Raw genomic sequence first — 26,924 nt, forward strand, 5'->3', positions numbered from 1 at the left:
AGCACGAATACTGATTCGGTTGATATTTTTTCATCTTCGGATCACGACTTTATTTTATATCAGCATTATTTTAATCATACTACAATTTACTTATTCAGTTCGCTGTATTGTTTTACTTTACTCATTTATAATTCTTTTAATTCCACCCGCTTGCGTGTCTCCGTTCAACTCCGCCATTATCTGGACAAACAGCAGATAATGCATTAGAACCCAAATAGAGATTGAATAAATACATATTCTTAGCCTTCTTATTGGTTAGTTGAGAGAATTATATTTTTAAAGGAATGACCGTCCGTTAAGCTTCTCGGGTGGAATAATACATTTTTGAGGGAGATTTAAGGGTTATTTTAATATAGATGCGGCCTATAGCATCCGTTCCGTCCGGGTAAACTGTTCAACTTTATTGACTTTTTTAGCTAGTCATTTCAGCCTAGCCTAGCCAACTGACGAAGAATATGCGTGTAAAATTAAAAAAAAAAAAACAATTGTCCTAAAATATTAAGTGTTTTATAAGAATTATTATGTAACAGACCACATATAAGTTGAAACCTAATTAAAAATTTACTTTTAGTGTACCACAATGTTATTTGTACTAAAAGAAAAAATACTATGAGCAATAGTTGAATTTTAATGAGTATTATTTAATGAAACTAGATTGGTCGTCCGAAGCTCTTTCCGTGATATAATAGTAAAAATCGCTTAAATAATAATGTTAAATTGAATTGGCTTGACGAATTTTCGAGTACTGCCAACTAAGAAACCTTCCCTATTTTCGCCACTGATTGTTAGTCAAAGTTTGACTTTAACTGTTTATGTTACCTGTCTAAGGCAGACCCCTAAGATACTGAAATAAGAATTCTCAGTTCAGATTCAATTCTGAAGTTAGATTGCCCTGTTCAGTATATAAATGTTGACATTTTTGAGTAGTATCAACGTTTCTTTTTCGTTTACTGAATATCGGTTTTTTTTTTTTTTTTTTTAATGAAATACAACTTTAAAAGTGAGGTGTCCTATACCACTAACGCGATACGTTCGACACGGTACTAGGTAGGTGTAATAATAATAGAATCGTAACGCATTAACTCCTTTGTTTCCAAACTTTTAGTGTACCTAGCTGTTACGGAAGTTATGTGACAACATTTACACAAGAAAATTTAAATACACGCTCAAGGTCATCTAGAATTTTAAATATCGGTCAACATACAATGTTTTAAAACCAAAAAAAAAAAACCGTTTGTTTTCAATTAAAAAGGTATTTGGAAGTTTGCTGTTCAATTTTAAATGTTTTGATACATTTTTAGGTGTTAACCGCTGTATAATTAATTATTTATTATAATCTTTCATTGTAATCCATTCGAGAACAATGGTTTTTTCTATTATCTTTATTTTATACTTGCATACAATCTATAAGTTTTTTTAGTAAATATAATAGTAATTACAATACAGTTACAGTATAGTCCTGTCATTAAATCGTAAGTCAGCAATTCACAATTGAAAGTTAGGAAAAAGTATTTTCATCGTTTATTTTTATAATAGAGTTTAGTTTTAGTTGACTCTCTTAGTTTTCTAAAAATATATTTGACACGTCAATTTTTGTAAGTACTTTTTCTTACGGGTTTAAGGAAAAGTTAGTAAAAGATAAAAAAGATACGTATACATAAAAATAAAAGTTTTAAACATTTTGTTTAGTTATTGGTCTCGCTTATTTTAAATCTCGTTTCCGTTTCCCTTGCGGTAATCGTTGAATACCTTAGTTTTACTTTGTTTTTTAGTTATTAGCGTCTAGGCGTGTGGCTAAATTCGCTATAGATATGGAGTTATTTTCGCCTACACTATACACCTTAATCATTGAGTCCTAACATTAGTAGCATTTCTACGGACGTTTATTGGTAGTGGAAGACTGCGTTAGGTTCTACACAATTGCAGTATAAATAATTGTAAAGTGTTATAAAAGTAAAAAAAAAAAAAGATTTATAAATATCCATTTCAATTATTGTGTTTTTGTAAAATTATATTATCATGTTAATAACTGAGAGACTAATTTTTGTTCATAAACAAAGGTAGAAACAGAACAGTAATTTAATTTAAAATGCAAATAAAGATATTGCTTAAAGTACGATAAAACTATAAGCTAAGATAAATCCATAAAATTAATCTACAGCAAAAATACCTCTTTTGGTTTTTTTTTGGGAATTATTCTTTTCTTTTAAAAAAATAAGACGTTTTTATATCTACAAACAAAACAATGTGTGACGGTTAGTTATGATTATAATATTTTAAGCTATATGTCATTTGGAGCAATAATAATATTTTATGTTAGAAGAAAAAAATATTTTTAAATAAGGTAATGCCATCATCAATGCTATCTACTGTCGATTTTTTTTTTTGCTAAACCATTGTTGATTTAGTGTAAAATTTAGTGGCATTCATTAAAACTAAGAAAATATGTGAAAAACGGGGTTTTAATCTATTAATACTTTGTATTATATATTTTAACCGAAAAGTATTTAAACTTGTCAGGAGAATCGGATGACAGTTTTTAAATTGTTTTACTATTGTCTTTACAGTTATTGATCTACATATTGTTTAAACGCGTTGAAAAAAAATATTATTTGCATTTCTTGAAAAATAATTTGAGCACAGCGCTGAATTAGCAGGTTGAACGAGCGTCGTTATTATTGTTGGTAATTTGTTTTGCCGTCAGACTTTCTGAATAGACCGGTTTATGAATGCTGTGCACTTGTAATGATTATTATTGGCGTTTGCAAAGCTTCTTGTTTCCATCGCTAAAAAAACGGAAAAAAAGCCGCAGTTGCTAGTTCCGCGTGTGTTGGCTAAATATATTTTTGCGCGTTTATCGGCTTCCGACAGTTAGCTCGTGCTTTTATTTTTCACATTTTATTTCAATGTTTTTTTTTTTGCTGATGGTCTATGGATTTTGTACAAGCACGAGGAAGTGTGATTGATTTTACAATACTTTTAAAACGAGTAAGTGTTAAATAATACATTTTGTTTTGTTTCATAACAGCTTCTTTATTTTTATTTGTAACCAATTAACAGTAATTTTTTTGAAACCGCTTCTTATAATTTGTTTAAAATTGAAATTATTCAATAACTACGGGAAATCACACAAGTAAACATATATTTTGTTGCCTTGATAGTTTACTTTATTCTCGACTAACGTGAAGACGCTGGTTAAAAATTAATACCAATGTTTGTTTTGTAAGAATTCAGTTTGGCGATATCTTTTATTAATTTAGTAATTATCAACACAGGGTTGAAAATGTTACAAGCCAATACTAATAGGTATTAGGCTTAGTACCTATTAGTTGTTATAGCTAACTACAACAAATGTTGACTTACTATATCATTAATAGTTCATAATAATAGTTAAAAGTCAATTATAAATATGTCTAAGTTAAATTATGAATTTTGGAACGTTATAAAATATTATTCCTGGAACGAAACGTTCATATCCGCTCCAAACTACAAACTTAAATTTAAAATGTTTGTAATTGACTTATTTTACAAGCACAGAAACAATTAAGGGGTACGGAAAGCGCTATTTATTAAGGGGCAAGGGATAGGCAATATTTGACGAAAATTCAACTGATTTTTCATATGTCTACTAATATCAAGGCGAACACATATTGAAATTTTCTAATTATAATACTTATAAGAAAAATTTCTCCGAGCTATGACAAAAGTTTGATAAAAAGTGACCTTTTGTAGAAGTCATTTTCTGGCTTAACCATTGGACAGATTTCAAGTTTTTTTTTTTATGCGCATCTTACTATTTTTTTTTTATAAGGGCTAAAAGGCCGATTTTTGATTTAGCGATTAAAACGTAGTTAAATGTATTAGAAAAAACTGTAACAAAGTAAAAATAAAAATGCTTATAAATATTTTTTGAAAATAAAAATAAAAAACAGGCCTTTTAGCCCTTATAGAAAAAAATAGTAAGATTCGCAATCGCTTGAACAGGCACTAAAATCAGCGGAGTTCGCAACTATTGCTGATTTAAACCAATCGATTAATTCGTCCCGAGAAATATATATATATATATATTTCCATCGAAGACATTTTAATAGAAGTAATTATAGTCACTTTTTGAATACCTCCTCCGAATCTGTGGCTTTCGATTTTGCTGTCATTTCACTTAACTATCTTTTATTTGTATTGTCTGCGATAAGATGCGTCTATACTATTTCACTAGTTAAAAAATGTATTTCTAAATTTTAGCTGTTATTTATTTTTTAATAAATAATTTATAACGTATTGAGCTGGTTTGACAGTTTTTTTCCTTTAAAATATCAAATAGTTTATTCTAATGTTTTTATTTTTTTAAGAGCATAAACATTAATTATCTAGTTAAATTATACGTCCATGACTTGTGTTACTAGATATTTACATGCTATCACCGTAAACTCTCAAAGAGATCACCATGTCTGGGTATGTTATGGTTGGTCATGTTAAACCACAATGTATGCAGTTTGAAAAATGTAGTAAGTCTTCGACAAATTTATGACATGTTCTTCTCGTAAAACTTCATATTACTATACAAATGTAATTCTAAAGAGTATATGCATAGATTTGAAAATATATGTATACTTCATAATTTTTCTTAACTATGGAAGTGTTAACTATAAAACTTTTTTAAGCTGGTAAGTAGTATGCTTAATATTATAAATAGGTACTAACTTTCATTTTCTTAGCATTTTAAAGTTTTTATGATACATCTACAATAATAAATTCTAATAAAATAGAATAACAAGTCGAAAGTAATTATCACAGTCGACTTATAAGAATTTAAAAAGTATCTGTTACCATCAAAATTATTAATTGGCCTATGAATATTAAAAAAAACCAAACATAAACGAATAAACCCAAATATACATATACATAACAAATAAATGTAATAATAATTGTTTAAATTAGTACATCTCTTGGCTTACTGTGCTTAATTCAATATTAATATTGTTTTGTTCGGTACGTTTGTGCAGAAAAATGTTTACTCAATAATAATGAAACGCAAATAACAGATATTTTATTAAATACTTAAACGAATTGTATTTTTTTTTTATCGTTATATTTCCCTAAACCTGCTTTCCTAGATTGGTTGTGCATCGTATTCCGGTTGTAGAGCTATTGGGTTCTATAGTTCCATCGAGCATTATGGGATAATAATATAGGGATTCTGTGCATTTGCTCGCTCAAGCACTATTTACGGGACATTTGAAATTAAAATACCAACATATATACCCGGAAATCCTTTATTGCATTCAAGTTTGATATGAGTGTAGTGCATGTCAAAAACTTACTTTTATGAAATCCGGCACAGATTAAGCAAACAATCGATCCGACATATTAACATTAGAAATATTGAAACGATTTTTAGAAATGTTTTAATTATTTAACTTAATAGAACGAATTTTTGAATTTTAAAATAGATTTTCAATCGGAAATAAAACACGTATATGATTGAGATCGTTTTGAATTCCACTGCATGTATACTAATAGGTAAGGTTTCGGTTTTTACGCAAGTACATTATCATTTTGAACAGACTATACAGAAAACTACTCAGACTCCTACATTTATATCAGACCAACTACTAAGATAAGGTTTAAAATGTATTAAAAAGTAAGATGAACTAGGGTCCGGATAGTAATTTGTTCCAAATTTGTATGGAATATTCTTTAGACATAGTACTCGAACTACTGATAAACGTTGACAAACCAAACAAAAATATCTTAAACCGATTACCCTAGAAAAGGTAGAAACTTTTCCTTTGTATACATTTTTCCTGCAAACTTTTAGAACTTAAGATCTGAAAATTAGACCGAAGGTAGATTTAGAATGGGGCTCTAAACATATACAGTTATCTCAAAAATCTGTAGTCAAACTTTTTATTGTATTAAGGAAAAAGCAAAAACAGTGGAAATTACATTTTGACCGTAGTAAATTCCTAGGTTGTTAAGTTAGAGTAATTGATAGTCAACGAGTATTATAAAATATTTAAGTCATTGTTTAAAGGAATTTTTTACATTGGTTTACGCATGTTGTATACACTTTATTCTGATGTATAAATTGAATTAGTAACGGCGCTCAGTTTTGTAAAAAGTTTTATCTTTCAATTCTGAATTATCCATTACAATATTAGACCAATTATTTTTTTGATATTTCGTTAATCTCGATAAGATTCTATTCAACCAGTGCGTAAAAATATTAATACAAATATTTTTACCAAAATATAATTATTTATTTGGTTGTTATTTGTATCTGTGATTTACTTGTGTATGGTTAATGGTTATACACAAGTAAATCATTTACTCCTAAATTATGTATTTAATTTATATTAACAAAAGTTTTACTCTTATGATAAAAATTAATAAATTATCTGCTCCATATTATTATTATTTTTACTATTGAGTAAGAATCAAAGTAAGCACAAAGTAATTACTTTATGCTTCTCACAATGAAGGGTTTTCATTATTTAGTTAATTAAACAAATTTTTTGTTTGGTTTTAGAATAAAACAAATGCCTGCCAGGAAAGGATTGTTGGCGCCTCAGAATACATTTCTGGACACGATCGCAACTAGATTTGATGGCACACGTAAGTTGACAAATAATGTACTTAATACTATAAAAGCACTTAATCTAGTTTAGCATGTATAATTTTACATTTACAAATTTTTACGCGTCGGATAACTAATAGGTTTCTCTTATTGATTTGATAACATGTTATTTAAATATTAATCAGTTAACCGGCAACGGATCTTTGAATTAGCTACTAATTTATTATCGAGTAAATAAAGTATTTTTTTTTACAACTACCTACGTCCGCATTATGTAATTAGATATTGCTAGTGAAAAATAAAAGAGGTGTAAATGTGTTATAGAGGTATACATTTAATGAGCCGTACAATAGAAGTTTTAAAAAATAGTAGTAAATAAAAGACCGAAGAAGGGAAAAGAGTATTTTCTTATTGTCAAAAAAAAGGAGGAAATAATATAAAAATGTAATAAGATCAACAGTGTATATTGTAGAAGGCACTTGGCGTTGAATAAAAGTGCTGAGAGGGATTTAGAAATAACCAATAAATTTAAGAAAGCTAAAATGAGTAACTAGATTTAAATATACTTTTTTCGGGGGGATTGGGAATGATAATAGGAAAAGTTAATTCTGGAATTTTAATAATAACGGTACAAATACAGTGAAGAAATATTTAGAAATGTTGAAAGAAAGGATAAAATTATACCTGTATACAGTCATCAAAGGATAAGTAATCAAAGTAGGGATGAGTAGGTAGTAGACCGAAGAAGGAGTGGGTTGATGTTGTCATAATTAACGCATGTTAGCGTGTGAAATGAAAAGAGAGAGATACAGCGGTATGTTTCGGATGACCGACTACAATTGTGTTGTGTAAGGTGAAGGACAAGAAGACTAATTACCTACGTTGATACCTAAAACTTACAATAATTATTACGAAGTGATATGTTAAATGTTTTTTTTTTCTACATTTAACGTTATTAATACCTAACATGCGTTGTCAGCCACGGGTTACGACCCTTCAACAAATATAATTTATCCTTGTCCAGTCAGCCACTTGGGTCCAGACATTTACCCTTTTGGGGTTTTAAAAAATATTTGTTATTTTTACTGGATTTCTCTCTCTCTCCTCGACATTAGTCTTGATTCTAAATCCTTTTGGTTGTTTTAGACCACAGAAAAACTTTTCATACATCATCTGCAGATGCTTGGCATTTGATACCTGCAATCAGTCCTTTTTATTACCATGATACATTTGTTTTTAGAATTACTTGTTGTAATAAACGAGTTTCGAAATTGTACTAGATTTATGTCGGCCTAAACAATTTGTTTTGTCTAAATTCATTTTAGTAATACTTACTATTGAAAATAATAAATTATTTGCCTATACTAAACGCCTTAAAATAGTGAGTGTAGAAATAATACTTAGTATTCTATTAAATATTGTGTACATACTTGAAGTTAAACAAGTGTTGATGGATAGTAATATATCAATAAATTTTCTGTTATTCGCGTAATATATTATTGACTCAAATTTCGTTTACTGGGTCTTCTCGGGTTACCGGATAATATATAGAGTTAAATTGATTTTTCAGAGTTAACTCTGGGTACTAGATAACTTCAAAGGCTTAATATTGTAGTATCATATTTAAACCATCACACTTTTCCACATTACGGTGTACGAATGAACAATCTCAAGCATGCAGGTCTAGTCTTGTACATTTTATTTTTTAACAATAGTTTTTTTTTAAATACAACCTATAAAAAGATTGCAATTTGTTAGTTCAATTTCACAAATTATTGTTTATACGACATCGTCCGAACATTTTGTGTATTTTTGCTATTATATTCGTTAATGCAATGTTGAACCCTGCTGTGTATATCAATATATTTCCCCGTCACAAGTCCCCTCAAATAAACAGAGTATAGAGTATGTAAGATGCCTGGACGTGACAGTGCTCAAACGATAGTATAGTAGACCAGAGGGACCTGTCGCACCGAGACTTGCTAGTTTGTCATACTCCTAACCGCACCGCATTTATATATTTGACTGGTTTTATATATTATGCTGTTTTAATAGATGAAAATTAACCTAATCTAAACTAAAATCACAACTTAAAGTTATGTGAAAATTGATATATATATATTTATTTTATATTACTATTTATTTTCAATCAAAAACATAAGCAGTATGAATATTAATAAAAACGATCAGATAGTCTATGCTATAACGTTGTACACACATAATCTACATAAATTAATTGAATAAATGGAAAACTTATGACTACTACCATCTAGCCGATCTCTAATTCATAAACGTTGGCGTTAAGACAAAATAATATTAGACTAAATAATTTATAGGAAACATTACGCAAATGTATTAATTGCATTGTGAGCGTATGAAAGTTGCAATTAGTGAAAATCCAATATTTTATTGTAAAATATAACTTAAAGCTACAGAGAACATATATTACCCTTACTATGTACAATCTGTATATAGGTTTTTTTGTATAATTTATTACTTTTTAAAAAAATATTCGTTAAAACACTTGTAGCTTTTACATTTAAAAAGGGAATTTCCAAAATAATAATAATTAAAAAACTTTACTTCGTTATAGTTTTCTAAAAAATGTAATATGATAAAACAAATGTAATATATTATAAATAACGTTTTTTAATTTATCGCTTATCATAAGTTTCCTTTGAAAATAATTTATGTTTTAATTTTTGCCACTAGCGTATTTGTACTTTAAATACATAAAACTTTGACATCCTTAGTAATTCCAACACCTACTGCCTTAGCAGATAAATAGAACCATTAATATGCCTCGAATAAATAAAGCAAGAGAGATTAGGTCATAATGGGTTGGGCTTGTTTTGAGGACAGTAGAGATAAAGGAAGGGAGGGCTTTGGATGAAAGAAGAAATAAAAGGAAAATATAGATGATAAGAAAGTAATCAAGAGTGTTATACGAGTAGGTAATGCAAGATGAGGTATAAATTAAACTTAAACTAAAATAGGATAATTTATAAAAAGTGCTTATCGCGATTAATAATTAATTCATCGTTTGGTGAAGTGCACACATTTTTTATTTTATTCTAATTTTGTATAAGCTTTTAATTTTAATTGGTTTTGAATGTGCTTACAAGTTTAAATAAATACAAATGATTATACATTTGCCGCATTAATATACAGAGTTCTTTTATAGAGACTCATCAAGTATAAATTCGGGAAGAGGAAATTTAGCTGAAGACCATCGTAAAATCCTTCTATCATATTTTGATGTAAATGCTCTAAAGTAATAGAATTAGTGAAGTTTCTGTCTGAAAGTGAAATGTAACATAAACTACCTACAAAGGCACGTCTTATTAACATGGTTTGAAAAAGTATTTTTTAAGACTCTAGAATTGTTTAACTTAAAAGCATATGTTTACCGAGTTCATTTATATGTTAAGTATTAACAACGTTACATTACAGACTGAAGGGTTATCTATGGTCATATTATTAATATTACTATATATTATATGGGTTAAGATATTAATTTAAACCGTATGCTTAACCGAGCACGTAATGTTAATTAAAGCGTCCTCTGCGACTTATTCTATTTATATTTCTACAATTCCACGAACGTGCTTATTCATTAGACCACGACTGCGAAAATCATTTTAAAGTACCTACTTATAAATTTTGTTTTCTGTAGTAGGTTCTTTAATCTAGGATTTGTTGAATGCTAATATGTAATTTATCAAAAAGTAACACTATATAATTTGTTATTATAAAACAAGGTCATTGATTGTTGAAAATAATTGAAGACAATCGTTTTAATGTTAAAGTATCATATCATAATAATAATAATTGTTATAATCGTTGATGTTCTAGAACCAATGTAAATAATAATTGAACCATTAATATTGATTATCAACAATATTTAAAGAACAAAAATTCTAATTTATTTTGAGTAGAAACTTAATAGTTTATAAGGTAATTTATAAAATGTTTTACGTCAATGCCTATTTATATATTGTATTCATGACATTTTTTAATAGCTAAAATAACATTTTTGGCGAAAATCCAGATTTATGAATTCATAATACTACAAAATAAGTATTTGTTTTACACTTATTGATATTTATCGATCGACATAATAATAATTAAATAAGATCACATAAAGTTTAGAACTTCATGTTTATAAAAGTATTGCATTTTTAAATAGAGAGTTTTAAAGGTATTATAAAGTATTTTTAATAAAGTTCAGATATTCTTATTCGTTTTCATGCTTTTATATTTCAAGTAAAATATATAGGTACCTACGAACACTTTGTATACAAAAAAACATTCGTTTTTTATTTCCATGATTTTGTGTTTTTTTTTTTAAATGCTTTTGTTACGAAGAACGTTGATGTTGAATAATTAAACGTACCTTCTTTTTATAAATGGAGCTTTTTGTGTCTGAAAATTTTGTTTTGAAAAGATAACGGATTTTACTTTTCCGTGACCTTAAAATATGTTGAAAAATATGCGATGATCAACAGGGTATATATTATGTATCAACATAAAAGAATGTCTAAGACTATTAAAAATAATTGAAATAACTAATTTATACTTAATAAACAAAAAAGCACATGTTTTATTTTTAAATTACATAATAAATAGGCTAAATTAAATATTTTTATAGAATTGTTCAGTTGTGGAAAATTGAATGATAAAATATGTAATTTGTACATACTATTTGAACTTTGTATTTTATTAAACTTAATGGAGTTACGGCCTTTTAAATTAAAATAACACATCCATTTTATGAGTAACTCAATAAACATTTGAACTGGCGCAAATTAATTATGCTCACAGTTCAACGAGTGAACAATATAAGAGTATAAAACTATACTAATAATATGTTTGAAAAAGTTTTTATGTATTTATTATCAGTGTTGGGAACTAGTCAGTGCAAAATATACGTAGACAAATTGAATGCATTATCAAAACTATTATACCAATATTGGGATTTTATGTTCTTAAAAAATTCACTTTTACTACAAAAAACTGACTTTAGGTTTGACGGTTAAATCAAGTTTATAGGTTTATTGTGCTATATGGTGGTTTTCTTGTTTCGACTAAGACAGCAGCATCTCTTGATGCTGCTGTTATATTTCTATACTTGAAAAGTTAAGAGGCAGACTTTGTTTCTAAAATTACTGCTTTTGTCATTATTGAATATAACCGACAATATGAAAATGTTTAGCCATTGTGTGGATCAAGTTGTCTAAGCATTATTATTTTTTCAATTTAACGCCCTTAAAATTGCCTAAACAGAGAATAACGGCATGTATATAGGGGATCAGTCGTAAAGCTCAAGTTTTTGAGTCGTGACTGTTGTGTATTAATCACAATATCGCATTCCATCGCAACTATTTTTTTATAGTCTTAAACGAATATATTAACATCAACTAGAGGACATAACGAAGAAATTTATTTTAGAGGTTAGATTCAATTATTCTTAGACGAACCTAAGAAGGTGTTGGTTTTATAACGGTATGGTTTTTTCTATGAGTTTTTTTAGTTTTTATTTAAAAATTAAAATGAAAGTATTTTTATAAAATATTAGAACAGTGAGAATGAGTGACGTGGTAAGGTAATTTTAAATTACCAAATTTTATTTTACTGCCGTTAAGCCAATGGCTGAACCTAACCGCTTTCTGAACAACCAACAATAACCTCATTTGTCTGGTTTCTATTTTAGCTTCGATGCAATAGCAAGAAGCTAAAATAGAACCTATTGGTGTTATAGGTAAAATGGAAAACTGATGACAAATTTGAAACCAGTGATCCCGAAAATATTTAATTTGACCTATTTTGAAGTCTATTAGAATAAAATCCAGACTTTTAGCTCGATGCGAATCATTGGATACTGGACCCCACTCTGGTAATTTCTTACTCTGCTGGTTTTTTTCTATTTCCAGATTCACATCGAAGCGTTTGATTATGATGAAGTTACATTCAGATTTAAAAATGTATGTGTGTTTTTTAAATACCTCGATCTTATAGCACTTCAATACTATTGCATTACTACCTATATCTTTTTGTTAATTAAATTGAATGTTTTATTGTTAGACTATGTTATAGTATAATATGTTATACTACATATGTTTATCGAGAAACAGATGCTTCGGGTCTAAATGTCAGCATTGGGTGAACAATATTTAAAAATGATATCATATCACACGGGTACAATGTTCTTTATATTAAAAATACAAATACTTAATTGATAATATTCCGTTTAAGAAATAGTATTTGCGCGTTAATAATAATAATAATAATATTGAAATGCAAATAAAATCGTCGATAGTATTGTTTATTAACTAATTAATAACAAAAAAAGAAAAAAAAAATGTGATATCTTTATATAAACGTAAGAAAATCATGGAACTTTGGGTTCTTATTGCTTAGTAAAAAAAAAAAAAAATTAAACAGTTTAATCTATCATCGTGAAAACTTGGTCCTCTGGTCAATTACTCCTTCTCCCGTGGCTTCAGCGTCAGGAAACGTCGAGGAAGCAGTGTTTTCTTGTTGTGCATAATCGTACTGGTTGTTTTCCTGTACAGGTCTCGTTAAGTCGAAGTCATCGGCTGTGGTTGGAGCAAGACCGCCGTTGACCATATCTGGCACACTGCCGTCGTTCTCACCCTGAGCCGGGTTGTTCACATCGGGTGGGTAGCTTATTTCTGGTTGATTCACGATGTCGGGTTGGTAGCCTAAGTCAGGTTGAACGTTTACGTCCGGTTGTTGGATGTTTCCTTCCGGTTGGATGATCGGATTTGATGTGTCGTACGTTTCCGGTTGATTCCCTTGGCCGACAGACGGTGAGATAGTTGTCGTGGCTTTGAAACCTAACTTGTTTTTCACCCATCCAACAACGCCTCCAGAATGACCGCAGTTTTTGCCGTGCTCGTGGATTTTGGTTTTCAAATTTGCTATCCATCCCTTAATACCTTTGGGCGGTGGTGACAATGTAGTCACATCGTCGACTTGGGCTCCGTCCTGTGGCGCTGGGTGACCTTGAGCCGAACACGCCAGAAAGGCTACTGTCACTACGACGAGCACCTAATGGAACAAACACAAATGCACTGTACAATAGATGCGACAATAATTATTTTGTAAAGAATAACCGCTTTAGAATTAAGGATATTTAGGGTAACACGAACAATGAACATTTATTAAAATGTGCGTTGCAGTTCATTATAAACATTTTCTGCGGCGCCAGACATTTCTTACTGACGGGACGAAGCCGGGCAAACACTTTTTTTAATTGAACTTATAATTTAATTTTCAGTATCATAAACTACTGACAAGTGGAGTACCTACTTTTGGGATAAAACTAAATTTTAGAAGGAAACTTGTCCCACTAGTCATTACGGCCTATTCTAGCCGATTCTAACCCATTTTACCGATTACTCATTAAACAAAGTTTCTCTTTTAAACGCCGTGTTGTAGTCAGTTATTTATTCTCGTGTATACAGGCGGGTCAAAAGTCGAGTCACATAGGCAAACAGTTACAAGTTAAGAGTTGAATGTAATAAAAGTTAAACATAACGTTTAGCCCACAAAATACAGTGTGATCAATTTAACATAAGACTCATTTTCACGGAAAGTAATTACAATTTTATAGTTTTACTTTTGGAAAACATTTGTATTAATGTTGTTGTACAATAATATAAAACTACCAAATATTTACATTTTTAAATATTTTTAGAGCGCTATCAACTTGTAAAATTTAAATGGAAACTGTTGAAAATGTTGACTTGTCGATAACCAGTTTTGACTTTTGGATAATTAATTTTACGGTTATTTAAGTTTAAAATTTAGGGAGGTGGAGTGCGGTTTAGTAATGCGCGCATATAAAAATAACGAAACTCCACCCTTCCTCAGTTAAAATTTTCAGCAAATTATTCTACTTTCAAAAAGTTTATTAAATATACATTATACACGGTCCCCCATTTAAGTTTCTGGAAAATACTGCACAATAGCAAAATTTTAAATGTTTTCAAAAAGAAGAGCTATAAAATTGTAATTTTTTTTGTCATAATGAGTGTCTTCCGTTAAATTGATCACCATGTTATATATACAATTAATGGTAAAGATATAAAATCTACTTGAACCCTAAACCATAAAAATTATACACTTCTCGCAAGAAGTGTATAATTTTTATGGTTTAGGGTTCAAGTTGATTTTATATCTTTACTATATATTTAACCATAAGTTTGCTTAACAGTTTTTTCTTAATTAATGGTATTATATAATTTCCAAGTATCCAATTTGGTAACCATGTAATCATTATATATCCCATAATTTTTTTATATTCTTCGTACCTATTAATTTCTTTAAGGTCACATATACGATAAAAATTATACATTTTGCCGGGAATATGTTTAGATACAGTTATGTTTGGCTATGTATTTGTTAAATACTTAAATCTACCAGTTTCTTTAGGGTCAATACATTAACGATATACTTGATTAAACTGGATGAAAATCCTATTAAGAAGCTACAATCCCAACACGAATATCTACACTTTTTAGCTATCATTAATAAATTAATTAACTTACATACATAGTGTAGTAGGTAATAATATTCATTTTTTAAATCTTTTAATGTTATATTGTTTTTAAAAACAATGATAAAAAAAAGAGTAATTTTATTAACTTTTAATTATATTGAAGCAATAATTATAGGTCTATAAATAATACATAGTGATGATAGAAAACAGTAAGTGAATATCATATGCTTTCAAGATGATGTACATTTTACACATCATCGCAACAATATATTATTTACATTTTATATTATAATACATTTGAATTCTTATAAGTTGTAGTCTAGATAAATAAAAAGTTAAGTAGTAAATAGCGTAGTTGTGTTGAGACAAACCTTTTATCTTAGATAGTTTTAAAATTGCATCTATTATTATTTTATACATTAAAAAATTCAAACAAATTAGAAAAATAAACTTAAGCGCTTAAAATACGTGATATAATATAGGAACTAAGTAAATTACCATAATGTAATATATTTATTATACATCGTTGTCAACAAATAAAATCAGTCGACATATCAAACCAGTCATGAAAAAATCAAAATGTAGTTTACTTGGCCGGAAGCTAAATTTTTTTCCTGCCATAGTTATCCTACTATGTCCGTATTATAACATGTACTAGGTAGGAAGTAGGAAACGGCTTCCGGCCAAGTAATCTAAATTTCGATTTTTTCATGACTGGTTTGATGTGTCGACTGATTTTATTTGTTGACAACGATGTATAATAAATATATTACATTATGGTATTTACTTAGTTCCTATATTATGTATATATTATGTTGAAACACTTCTTTTTTTTTTTACTTAGCTACCATTTAAGTTAACGAGTTAACGAAGTGTTTTTGTTGGGTACATATAACTAAATAACAAATCAAAGCAAAGTGAAGTCTGAGCATAGAGTGTACGGGGCATAAAAGGACCTATGAACTACCCCGACCCCTAAATGCTCCGTTCCAACAGTTCACTGACCACACTTTGTTGGCTTTTGGAATTATTTTTCCGTCAATACAATTTATATTTTATTATTTACAAACATGTTTTTTTATTCGTTATATTTTATTTCTTTTTGAATTAAATGGCTAAATAACAATAATAGATACAGTTTTTTTAACTATCTAAGATAAACGAAAAATAATTTAAGATAATTTTTTATTTATAAATAAATAGGCTATTTATGAAATTATTTTTAAGCTAATCTCAGATATTTTTTTTTTTTGTTTGTAAATAGTAAATTAACTGATTGTCGTTTACTTGTTAAGTTACAAATAATAATATTCACGAATAAAAAATTACCTATTATAAACCTCGATAAATGTATTTTTCGTACCTAAAATTTCTCCCAAATCTGGAAAATTTTTATTGAGTGCCACTCCAGATTTAAAGTATGTTTTTATAACATTAAGTTTTACGATTCTAGCTAAATAGGAATAGATCCCAATTAAGTCAGTTTTGTAATTTAAATTCTGTGAAAGTTTGAAGGGTTTTTGGAAAGTTTGAATAGCTCAACGCTTGTGTCTGTGCTCGTATTAGTTTACTTTAAAGCTATAGTGATACTCAGATAGTCTGGATAGCAAATATAGGAATAAAATCAAATAAAACGATAAGGCGAGTCATTTCAAAATCCATGGGTAGTCTCCTCGGCAAAAAGAAATACTATGGTAACGGATGGATGAAAATCAATTTTAAATAAAAAATATATATACTCAAGGTTCAAGACTTACGGTTTTTGAGGATAAGCGGACCATATTGCGATGGTGTTGTTTTAGTACAGCTGTGATGAAAGTGTATTATTATTGTTGACTGCCGACGTCGAATCTCTGACGGTTATTAATTATTATTATCGACCCACGAGTAATGTGATCAGTGTTATAAGGCCCAACTACACTATCGACCTCTCGCCCCTGACAGTCCGAAGTTTCTTCTGTCGCCTATGATTTTCGCACATTACGTCACAATCGAAAACACAACAATAATAAAAAAAATAGTTATTACAGCAACATTATCATGATAATAATTGTACCTATGTACCCGGGCACGGGCGTCCGCCGTAATGATAATGTAGTTTCCCAGCGCCACGTGATGAGTGCGGAAGTAGAGGAGTAGGAGCAAACGGCTTGACAAGATGGGGGGGGGGGGGTTGTAATTTCAATAAATTCGAACGAATTCGGAGGCGGAAACGGCATTAAACTCGCGTATGGGATTCTACGTCGTTGGCAAACAGCTCGTGTACATTATTCCTTGCTCTGTCGAATCGCGGTGGAAGTGGGGACATTGCTACACGTTGGTATCGCCGCAGTCGATGATCATAATTATTGCAAAAACAATAATAATAACACGGTGTACTGTGACGAGCTGAAGGTGAGCCGGTATAGGAAAAAAATTACCGGCCGGGAAAACCCCCCAATGAATGAACGTTTTTACCGCGGACGTCATCGGTTTTCAGCCGATCGCCTGTCAGCTGTGCTCGGCAACGGGACGATAAGAACAATAATAATTTTCAAGTGCCGAAGGAGATAAGTGCACGGAGAGACTATCAGCGGCCAAAATGCGGATGACTTGAAAATAGCACCGCACCGGTTGGGCGTTTAATAGTTTAATTAAATGCCACGGAATCACTTCAAACGTTTTCTCAGCTTCGGTGCAACATTTAATTAAACGCGTGATATCGCCGTTGACAAGCGTCCGTTTAATGAGAAATATTGAATAAATTATCGTTTTGGTCTATTTAAACCATTTACAATGTCCCTCTTAAAAATCTCCCAGATATAATGGACGTACACCCGAAATAAACACAACACAGTCATTAGCTATCTTATACCGGACATTTGCATAAAATTATTTTTTATTATAATTGTTACACATTTTTTTTTAAACGTAGTTAAAATATTGTAAAAACAAATTTTGGATAAACATAAAATACTATGAAAACTAATGTTTTGAACATATTTCTTTAACATATAAAATAATTTATAAATGTAGACATTCTTATTTAAACATCAATTATGTTGTTAATGTTTGATTTTCTATCAAAATATGATTTTAAACTATTTTTACAGTAACAATTATTATAAAATAGAGCATGTTGTATGTGTATTGGAATATAAGTATGGAATGGTAATGTACTTATTGTTTCAATGTGATAAAATTAAGTTTTTAAGCAACATTTAAAACCCTATAAATATTTAATGAAATCAAATACATATATAATAAAAGTAATTTCGCTTCTTAATTATAATTTTCATGGTTAAATTTTAATCATTTTGAAAATATTACTTATATAATAACAGTCGATTTCGAAAAGTAACTGTCTAACGCTAACCCCTCGTGTCCAAATAATCAATTTTAAATCATAATTTTTCTTATAGTTTATTCAGTTCACTTCCCCACAAGAAGTCGTTACTTAAAATAAATTATAATTTCTTAATTAAAAAACATGTTTATGATAAATATATCTGTATCATTTTTCATACGGTACGCCATTTTGTATAGCAATCATTTAAGTATTATTTCTAGTTTTCTGAAAACAATTAATTTTCTAAGATTTACCCTTAAAAATAATTAATAAAATAGTCAAGATTTTTGTAACAACTGCAAGATAAAACAACTTAAGAAATCTAATTTTACAAAGATTTGATAAAGTTTTTAAAGTTTTTATTTAGAAAGTTGGATTGTTACATTTTTAATCAGTCTTTCCTTAGTTCGCCACACATGGACCACTCCAGCAAGATATTTTTAACATTTGGTTTATTATCAACTGCTTGAGATCTGTATTTTTCCTGTTTTTATAATCTCCTGTATTTTCGTTCCTATTGAACCATATATTTTCCTTAGTATTTTTTTTCAAAGATTAACCATTTTTCTTCCACGCTTTTTTTGGTTGATCACGTTTTACGCGACACATACGTGACAATTGGCCTGAGGTAACAAATGTGGAATTTTTCTTCAACTTTTCATAACAACATTAGATAAGCATTTTATTCATTGTGAAATATGCTTTAGCCGCGTTTATCAGATCATTCAGAATAATGATCAATAAAATAACAAAAAGCAAAATGCATAACTCATAAGTCATAACTACCGCGACTTTGTTAAAATACAATTAAAAAAAAAAAATAATCTCTCTAAATTAAGTTCTCAACATGTCTTCAAGTTGATTTTTTTATGTAGGTACATTTCTCTTTCATTATCAGCAGAACCCTATATCACGGATGCACTGGTTTTATGGGCTTTCAAGTTCGGTACTACATAGCGGTGTTGGAAGTGACGAGAAGGGGTTGTTGACGGTTGCCGGTAATGAATACGGGTCCCTCCATAATACTATTGTTATTACTATGACAATCGACGAGCTTTTATACAATTAGGATGAGCAGACCTATACTTATTCCATCGCATCTCACCGTACATCCATCTCAGGCAGTTAAGACCCGCGAACCGATTATGCCCTGACCCAGTGTCGTTGGCGACTTATCTGAGTGGGAACCGCGGCGGCCAAAGTCAACTAAAGTCTCTACGGCATCCCCTCGTTGTTTACATACTAGGGACTCGCAACAGGAATGTATTTTCTGTTCAACTTTTCCAAACGTTTTTCTGTGAAGCGCAAAAATATTCACTTAGCTGTCGTCGACGGTTCGACGAGCGATGATAGAAAACGTCATTTGCTTGAGCTCGCAATCCGAAAGTATCGAAGATGATGAATGACGTCTCAAAACATTGACAAAAAAGAAAAGAAATCGCAAAATATATTTATGTGTGGCAATTCAACTCATTTATGAGACGAAAAAGTTTCCTGTTTCACCGTAGTTTTCAACTATAACGTTTTTCTATACTCACACAAAAGTATTTTGACGGTTCAACGAATTAATTTACAAAACATCTCAGCTTACCTAATAGTATATTATTGTGTTCTCGAATGTTCATGCCAAACATTCCGCCTACTACGCATTATTTGTTTCGGTTGGGAAATATTTTTGGAATGTTAACATTTTTCGTTCACCAACATGTAGAAGTTAAACGTAATTATTTTCTAATAAATATATTCAAGTTGGTTAAAATTTAAAAAAAATATACGTAACGTTCGAAGTGGTGATGAAAAAATTAAAACCAAAATATGCATAGCTTTGTATTGTAGCTAAAATAAGTCAACGATATTTACATAGATTTTGTTGAATTAGTTAGATCTTCAGTAAAAAAAATCGAATCGTAAGTAGTTAAATTCCATACCATTTTATTATAGTTAATAACAAAAAAAAAATAGGACATGAAATTCAAAATGTCTTGGAAAAAAAAACAAATGAAAAATTCTTCTGGTGAAGGAAAAGTGAGAAAATACATAACTTTTTTGAATAAATTTATAAAATGTTCATAAAATTTGATATGTTCTAAGCTGAATCAAAAATATATCCCTCAGTTTTTTTTGCAATTTTTAAAGGACGAAGTTGGGTTTTCAAATTTTAATCTACATAAGTGTTTACGAATTGTAACAAGGTGTATATAGACTAACTAAAAAAATTGTTACTCCTTCCTGAATAGTTTTTATTTGTCGAAAAGAAGAAATGTTTAAAATTTCAGCCATATTGTGTCATATTTTCCCCATTGAATTAACAATTAACAATTAAAATGTATGATTTTTATTAAAATCGGCATTACTCTAAAAAAAAAATGTATTTTAAATTTAAAAAAAGATTCTGAAAGGTAACACTTTCATTTCCAAAATGGTCTACTAAACATTTGATCTTGTTAATTTTTATTGATAGAAAAAACGTAATTAAATTAGAAACATTAGTTTACAAATACATAAAAAAACATTTTGAATCTTTATTATAGTCGATTGTAACTGAACTGACTAACTTGAAGTCATTGTAACTAATTAAAAACGTACAAATGTGAATTGTTAAAAGTATTTTAAAACGATTCACGTGGTATGGTCACAGTTAAATGTGTAAATTGTAGTTGTTTTTATATTAAACATTAATTGTGTCATAGTAATTGGTTAGGTAGTATCTAAAATATCTTGTAGCTGAAAAACAGTCTCATTTTATCGTCATTCTATAATATTAATGTAAAATGTAAAAAAAAAATATTATCAAAACATGAACACTGTAGGTGTATTTTAAATTACCTAGATATTTTAAAGTACCTACTGATGTTTGTTTACCCTTAAATATTTTATTATTATTATTGTTATCATATATTTTTTGTTTTTGTAAATCGACATTTTTTTAAGACCCCATGTAATCCTATATCATATGTAGAAGGTTGTTTTTTTAGTTTACATCTAGAAGGTCGGTCTGCATAATATGTTTACCTGGGAATACAGTCCCACAGTTTGTGTTCGCTTAAAAAGAACTTAAAGGTCTTCGATAAAAAAACACAAATTTTACCCTTAAAATTTGAAATTACTTACTCTTGTTTTTCTCGGCATACAAATTAAATGTGGTATTATAGTGTATAGTTTTCAATTTAAACACCTACTGGAGTCGGGTTGGATACAAATGTTATAAAAAATGTTAATAATATAATAATTTAACATTGTAATATTGAAGTAAATTAAAATTTTCGTTTTAAAATTAGATAAACTGAGTAAATATTGTACTGCGTTTCTGATACAGTATTTAACACTTTGTCTGAGTTTATGAATTTTTTGTTCCATCTAAACGTGGTTGCTTTCAATGAATACTTATTTAAATGTATAGGTTAAGTGTAAAATATGTAGTTATTGTACATTTTTTTAGTAGACATTTAGATTAGTATCACAGACCAAAGTTATATTATCTTGTAATATAACCGCTGCACTGACTATATAATCGTATGTGTTTTGTCCCAAAATTTCAAATATAGAATAATAAAACATAGTGTTGTTGAAAACTCAGCTGTTTTTTTCAATTTGTTGTAAAATATCTCGTGGTTAAAGGGTTGGGTTGAAAAATAAAACATTAACGCGTAAACCTTCAAGTGTCCAACAGCTCATGGCCTTTAATGGAAAAACTGATAATTATCAGATTATTAAGGTTAAATGGGTCCAAATTTTTCGGGGTTTAGGTTCAGTTTGAAAGACGGAATTGGATTATTCGGGCATGAAATGGTTTTTATTTTATTCAATTTACTCGGCTGCCTGACTCGGTATCGTGTCTGTTTTATAATTGAATTAATCATACAAAAAGAGGGTCTTACTTAAAAGAAAAACAGTATAGTGCAGTAAAAGGATTATGGGAATGGAGTATGAGTAGGTGTAGTTACAGGTCTGTAGGACCTATTATAATTGATAGTGGTGGAATCAGTCTCAAATATAAAGTTTGGATGCGAATTTGTTGATGGTACAATTATTAAAAACCGATAAAAATTACTGTAAAAGCAACAAGGCGCTTAAAATGTTATTCTTTAAGGTGGGTACGATTAAGGTTGCTCGTCTGTCTATAATATTTTTTTTTGTTAATAACCATTTATCATTTAATTAACAATAAAATAAAAATACGTTTCTGATACTTGTTGACTGTTGATTTATTCGACATAGGTAACAAGGAAATTGAATACGGCCAAATAGTAATTTCCCGCTTCCCCCCCCCTTAAATTTATAAATTGGACGTGTCGGAATAATTGTATGTGCACTGTGCACACACGTGAAAAAATTCTCATTGAATCCAAGTTTCACCTTGACCTTTCACGGTCAAGAGCTGTCTAATTTTGGCATAAAATATCGGAATAAGTGATAAATAAACCGATTCCGTTGTGTGTTACCAACGCAATAATAATATAATAATACCGGACAGATCGCACTTCGGAGAATCGCCGAGTTAAATAGATCTCGTTTGCCTCTATTAATTAGACATAATTACCATAATAGTATAACGCGATAACCGAATTAAAACAACAAAATTTAATGATTAGTTTTGTTCAACTCGTTCGTGTTACTTGATATTTTAATCATATTGTCTATTCAGTAAGCTAAGCGATTTAATGGAAGAAACTCGAAAACTTTTAGTAAATACTGTAACCGAATTTCGGAGAAAATTACGCCTACTAAATAATTATATTATCTCGTATCTCGTTAACGTCCCAAAAATTGTTACTTGGTAATAATGTAGTTATTCAAGTAAAGGTATTATCCAAATTATTTCCATCGTGGTACATTTATTTGCATTTTCATTATGTGTATAAACTATACAGTATCTCGTTATTAACTGCTAATTCAGTGTGCCTTCACGTTTGTACTTTGCTACTGACAAATAATTGAGTTGAAAAAATCCACACAGCAGTAATATATATATAATTTCGTTGCGAAAACGATAATATTTTCTGTCCCAACATTAAAACGTGTTGTGAAATATGATTTGATTGGAAATGAAAAATTGATAACGTAAAACGATATTTACTGACTCATACATAATATTAGACTTGCCTAGAAGACTTTAACATAAATGAATAGATTACTTTTTAGAATACCAAACAAATAATTTCCATAAACATTAAAAAATATTTATATTTCTAAATTCGCTATGTAGTAACTTACTCATTGGTACAACAGAAGTCTTGTTTTTAATAATAATATTATTTAGATAACCATTACTATAGTAACCAGTTTTTGTTGACCTTGATTTTTTCAAATGGGTTTAATTCAAACGTAACCAATGAAACAATAACAATCTGATTTTAGTAATTATTTATAAAAATTAACTATTTGTTTTTTAGTTTTTTTAGTTTCGCACTCTAATGTTCAATTAATGTATAATCAAATGTGTTGTAGTTTAAGTTAAGCTAGTTCAATGTAACCCAATGGCCTTTGCTGCCGAGGGTATTAATAAAAAAAAAAAATAATAATAACAAAAATAAAGAAACTCAATAATAAAGAAAAAAAAAAGAAATGCTTTTCAAAAATTAAATTAAATTGCTAATTGCTATTAGTATTCAGGTAATTTCTATTATTTCAAAAAAAATTATTAAAAATAATCTTTAAAATCATTTTAAGCGAAGGCGAAGTAATAATATATAGAAAATGAAATATAATTGAGAGAAAACTTTGTCCGAACTTTGATTCGCCCATTGCTTTTGTAAAATTGTTTTGTTGGGCATTGTTTCGAAAATTTATGGGGGGGGGGGAAGGGATCGATTCACTTGTAGCCTTTATGACTATTTTGTTTTCGAATAAATTTAACAATAGCCGAAAATAATTTTTGCTGTGAACATTTTTATTCAACAAATATTATATCAGCTTTTAGTAACGAAGATTCTGTTATGCACATTCGTCTTTCATTCTTTTATTTATCCATAACCTTTACCATTCAAAATGAGTTTTATTTTAATTAAATTTGTAAAAATGTAAAATTTTAAACTGTATTTTCCATAATTAAATTACTTTTGTTATTATTTGATAAATTATACTCTTCTAACACAAATTTAATTCTCAAAATACATTTTGTAGAAACTGAGTAGTTTAATAGCTAGGAAAAATTAAAAACATTGGTCGGCTTATTTTTAAATGTTTCCTACAATATGCACTTTTTTTGTAATATTTCATTGAGGTACAGTAATCTATATCAAATTTGTCTATAGAAAAACACACAGGCTTATAATATAAGTTGAACAATACAAAACAACTTTGTAATAATATCAATACACTAAGAATATTTAAAGAGCGGACTGGATTGGTAAAAAGCTATTTTTCTGTTTTTTCCCAAAACGCTTTTCTGGCAATAAATTAGGTATTTGGTTTCTGGTTGAAATTATTCATTGACTTTGAATCAACGAAATGGATATTGAAAGCGAATCTCAATTTTGGTTAAGGTTGTAAGTTGTGCGGACGCTGTCTGTGTGTCTTGTACGTTTATTTCAATAGCAATATAAAAGGAGTTTGTTCATCCATCCATTAATTGTATTTTAATATACCATTACACTAAAAATACACAATCTGTTTAACATTAATAAATGATTGTTTGGAATATCATATTTAATTGTGTTGTTTAATTGTACCAATGAGAAAAATGTTAAATATCAGTTATAATAAATAATAAAATACAATGTTATTTCTTGAAATTTATTACCACGTATTTTTTGTATTGTTTTTAAAATATGCTGTCGCGTTTGATTTTATTTATTAATTTCGCTGCCTTTACCCATATACGTTGTATTTGCTATTTGAACTTTCTAAAAATGTGTGTTTATTTCTATCAGGTGACCGAATAGGAATAAATTGCTCAATAGTTAAGGCGAATGGAAACTATTCGAAGTCGAGCAACATGCGAGTAGGTGGATGGAAAAAGGTCCATTTCAATATTTTCTATAGGTAGTAATCCTGTATACAAACGTAATGACGCCGACATGAAATGAAATGAAAATTTGATTTGTGTTTGTAAGTGAATTTCGGTGGTAAAGCAAGTCAAAACTATAGAAATCTTTGCCCCTCATCAGAAATAGCAGAAAAACGGACTCCACAGGGGGCGTAAGGGTACTACCCTTTTGCGGGCGTAGAAGGCTAAACATTAACTAACTCGCAATAATATTATTTCGTACATACAATACATTCATACTACACAAAACGAAATAAAAAAAACCAGTACAGTGGGATCGGTGCATAGCGGGGACGGAGCATAGTTGGGTCGGGGCATATTGGGGACGGGGAGGTCACAGGTTTACAGGAATTTTTAAATCTGAAAGTGATAAAATCACTTTCGAAAAAAACGCTTCGATGCAAATCGGTAGTTAGTATTTTCAAGCCAGTACAGTCCAAACCAAGCACAGTATAAACCAGCAAAGTTAGAAAGTTTTAAATGAAGGTTCTGTATTTACAAATGAGCATCAAAGCGTTAATTTGAAAGTGATTTTATCCGAGAGGACTAGTACAGTAGAGTATTGGCATAATGGAATCAAAGCAATGAGGAAACGGAGAGGTCACAGGTCTACAAGAATTATTATAAATAAAAGTGACAAAATTGAATAAAATCGTATACTGGTACTGTGATGGAGAAAACAATAAATTTTACCTACATATATTAGTTATTAGTTAAATATTACTAACGTGTATAGCAACTAGCGGTCGGCTGTTGCCTGTTATTTAACGATAACCTTTTATGGAGATTTTAAAAATTGTGTTTTTTTAATAGTATCATAGGAGCAGTATCATGATGTTAAATGTTCACGAGATTTGATCTAGTCATAAAATAAAGTATTATCATTTATGACTTAATTATTATTAAAATTTATCTTAATCTGTACATAGTAATAAAATAATGAAATATTTTATACAAAATTAGAGCTACAAGTTGATAAACTAAAAAATTAAAATTAGCACGAAGCAGATTATCTAATATTAGACAATTTAAACAATCAAGCGTGAATCTCTTTAAATGAATAACAGTATATGCAAAATATTAGTTTTCCTTTAAAAAAAATTGTGTAATAAAAAATACATTTTGAGGCGGTATACTGCATAAAAACCAACACTTAATCTGAATCCAAAAAACAACAGTCCTCTTCATAATTTGCAGGTAGTTGGACCTTATATACTCATAGTTGACCTTCGGTAAGGTTATATAACGCAGTCTATAAAATAACGAGATAACGACAGTGGTTTTGTTGTGTCAGAATCATTAAGAAGTGTCTTAATTAGTACACGGATAGGTTCTTTTCCCAATAAATCGTGTCTACTATAATCAGTTACACGATTTAGTCGTCTGTGATATCATGTAATAAACACAATATTATGATAACGACCAAAGGGCCCTAACCTAACCTAACACGGATAGACGTTACCAACTGATAGTTTTTAGTGTCTGTTCGTTTCTCACATATGGT

The 26,924-nt window shown here is 29.3% G+C and overlaps 2 protein-coding genes across 4 annotated transcripts in view; one reads left to right on the forward strand and one right to left on the reverse strand.

Annotated features, from left to right (window-relative positions):
• LOC126838408 (potassium voltage-gated channel subfamily H member 8) overlaps positions 1 to 26,924 on the forward strand; it is a 127,511-nt gene that overhangs the window by 11,257 nt on the left and 89,330 nt on the right. For all 3 annotated transcript variants that reach the window (XM_050572801.1, XM_050572803.1, XM_050572802.1), the window contains exon 2: positions 6,530 to 6,615. In XM_050572801.1, the coding sequence (XP_050428758.1) occupies positions 6,540 to 6,615 (76 nt within the window). In that variant the 5' untranslated portion in view covers positions 6,530 to 6,539. The remainder of the gene's footprint in view (positions 1 to 6,529; positions 6,616 to 26,924) is intronic.
• LOC126838409 (uncharacterized) lies at positions 12,553 to 17,062 on the reverse strand. Its single transcript, XM_050572804.1, has 2 exons — positions 16,862 to 17,062; positions 12,553 to 13,651 (listed from the first exon to the last, which is right to left on the reverse strand). Exons 1-2 carry the CDS (start codon positions 16,883 to 16,885, stop codon positions 13,031 to 13,033), a joined length of 645 nt encoding a protein of 214 aa, XP_050428761.1. The 5' UTR covers positions 16,886 to 17,062; the 3' UTR covers positions 12,553 to 13,030.

The sequence above is a fragment of the Adelges cooleyi genome, unplaced genomic scaffold (assembly GCF_023614345.1).
Source record: "Adelges cooleyi isolate 19-005CV unplaced genomic scaffold, UGA_ACOO_1.1 ACOO_flye_CR_arks_rails_tigmint_CR_PRNA_30, whole genome shotgun sequence".
Taxonomy (NCBI): Eukaryota; Metazoa; Arthropoda; class Insecta; order Hemiptera; family Adelgidae; genus Adelges; species Adelges cooleyi.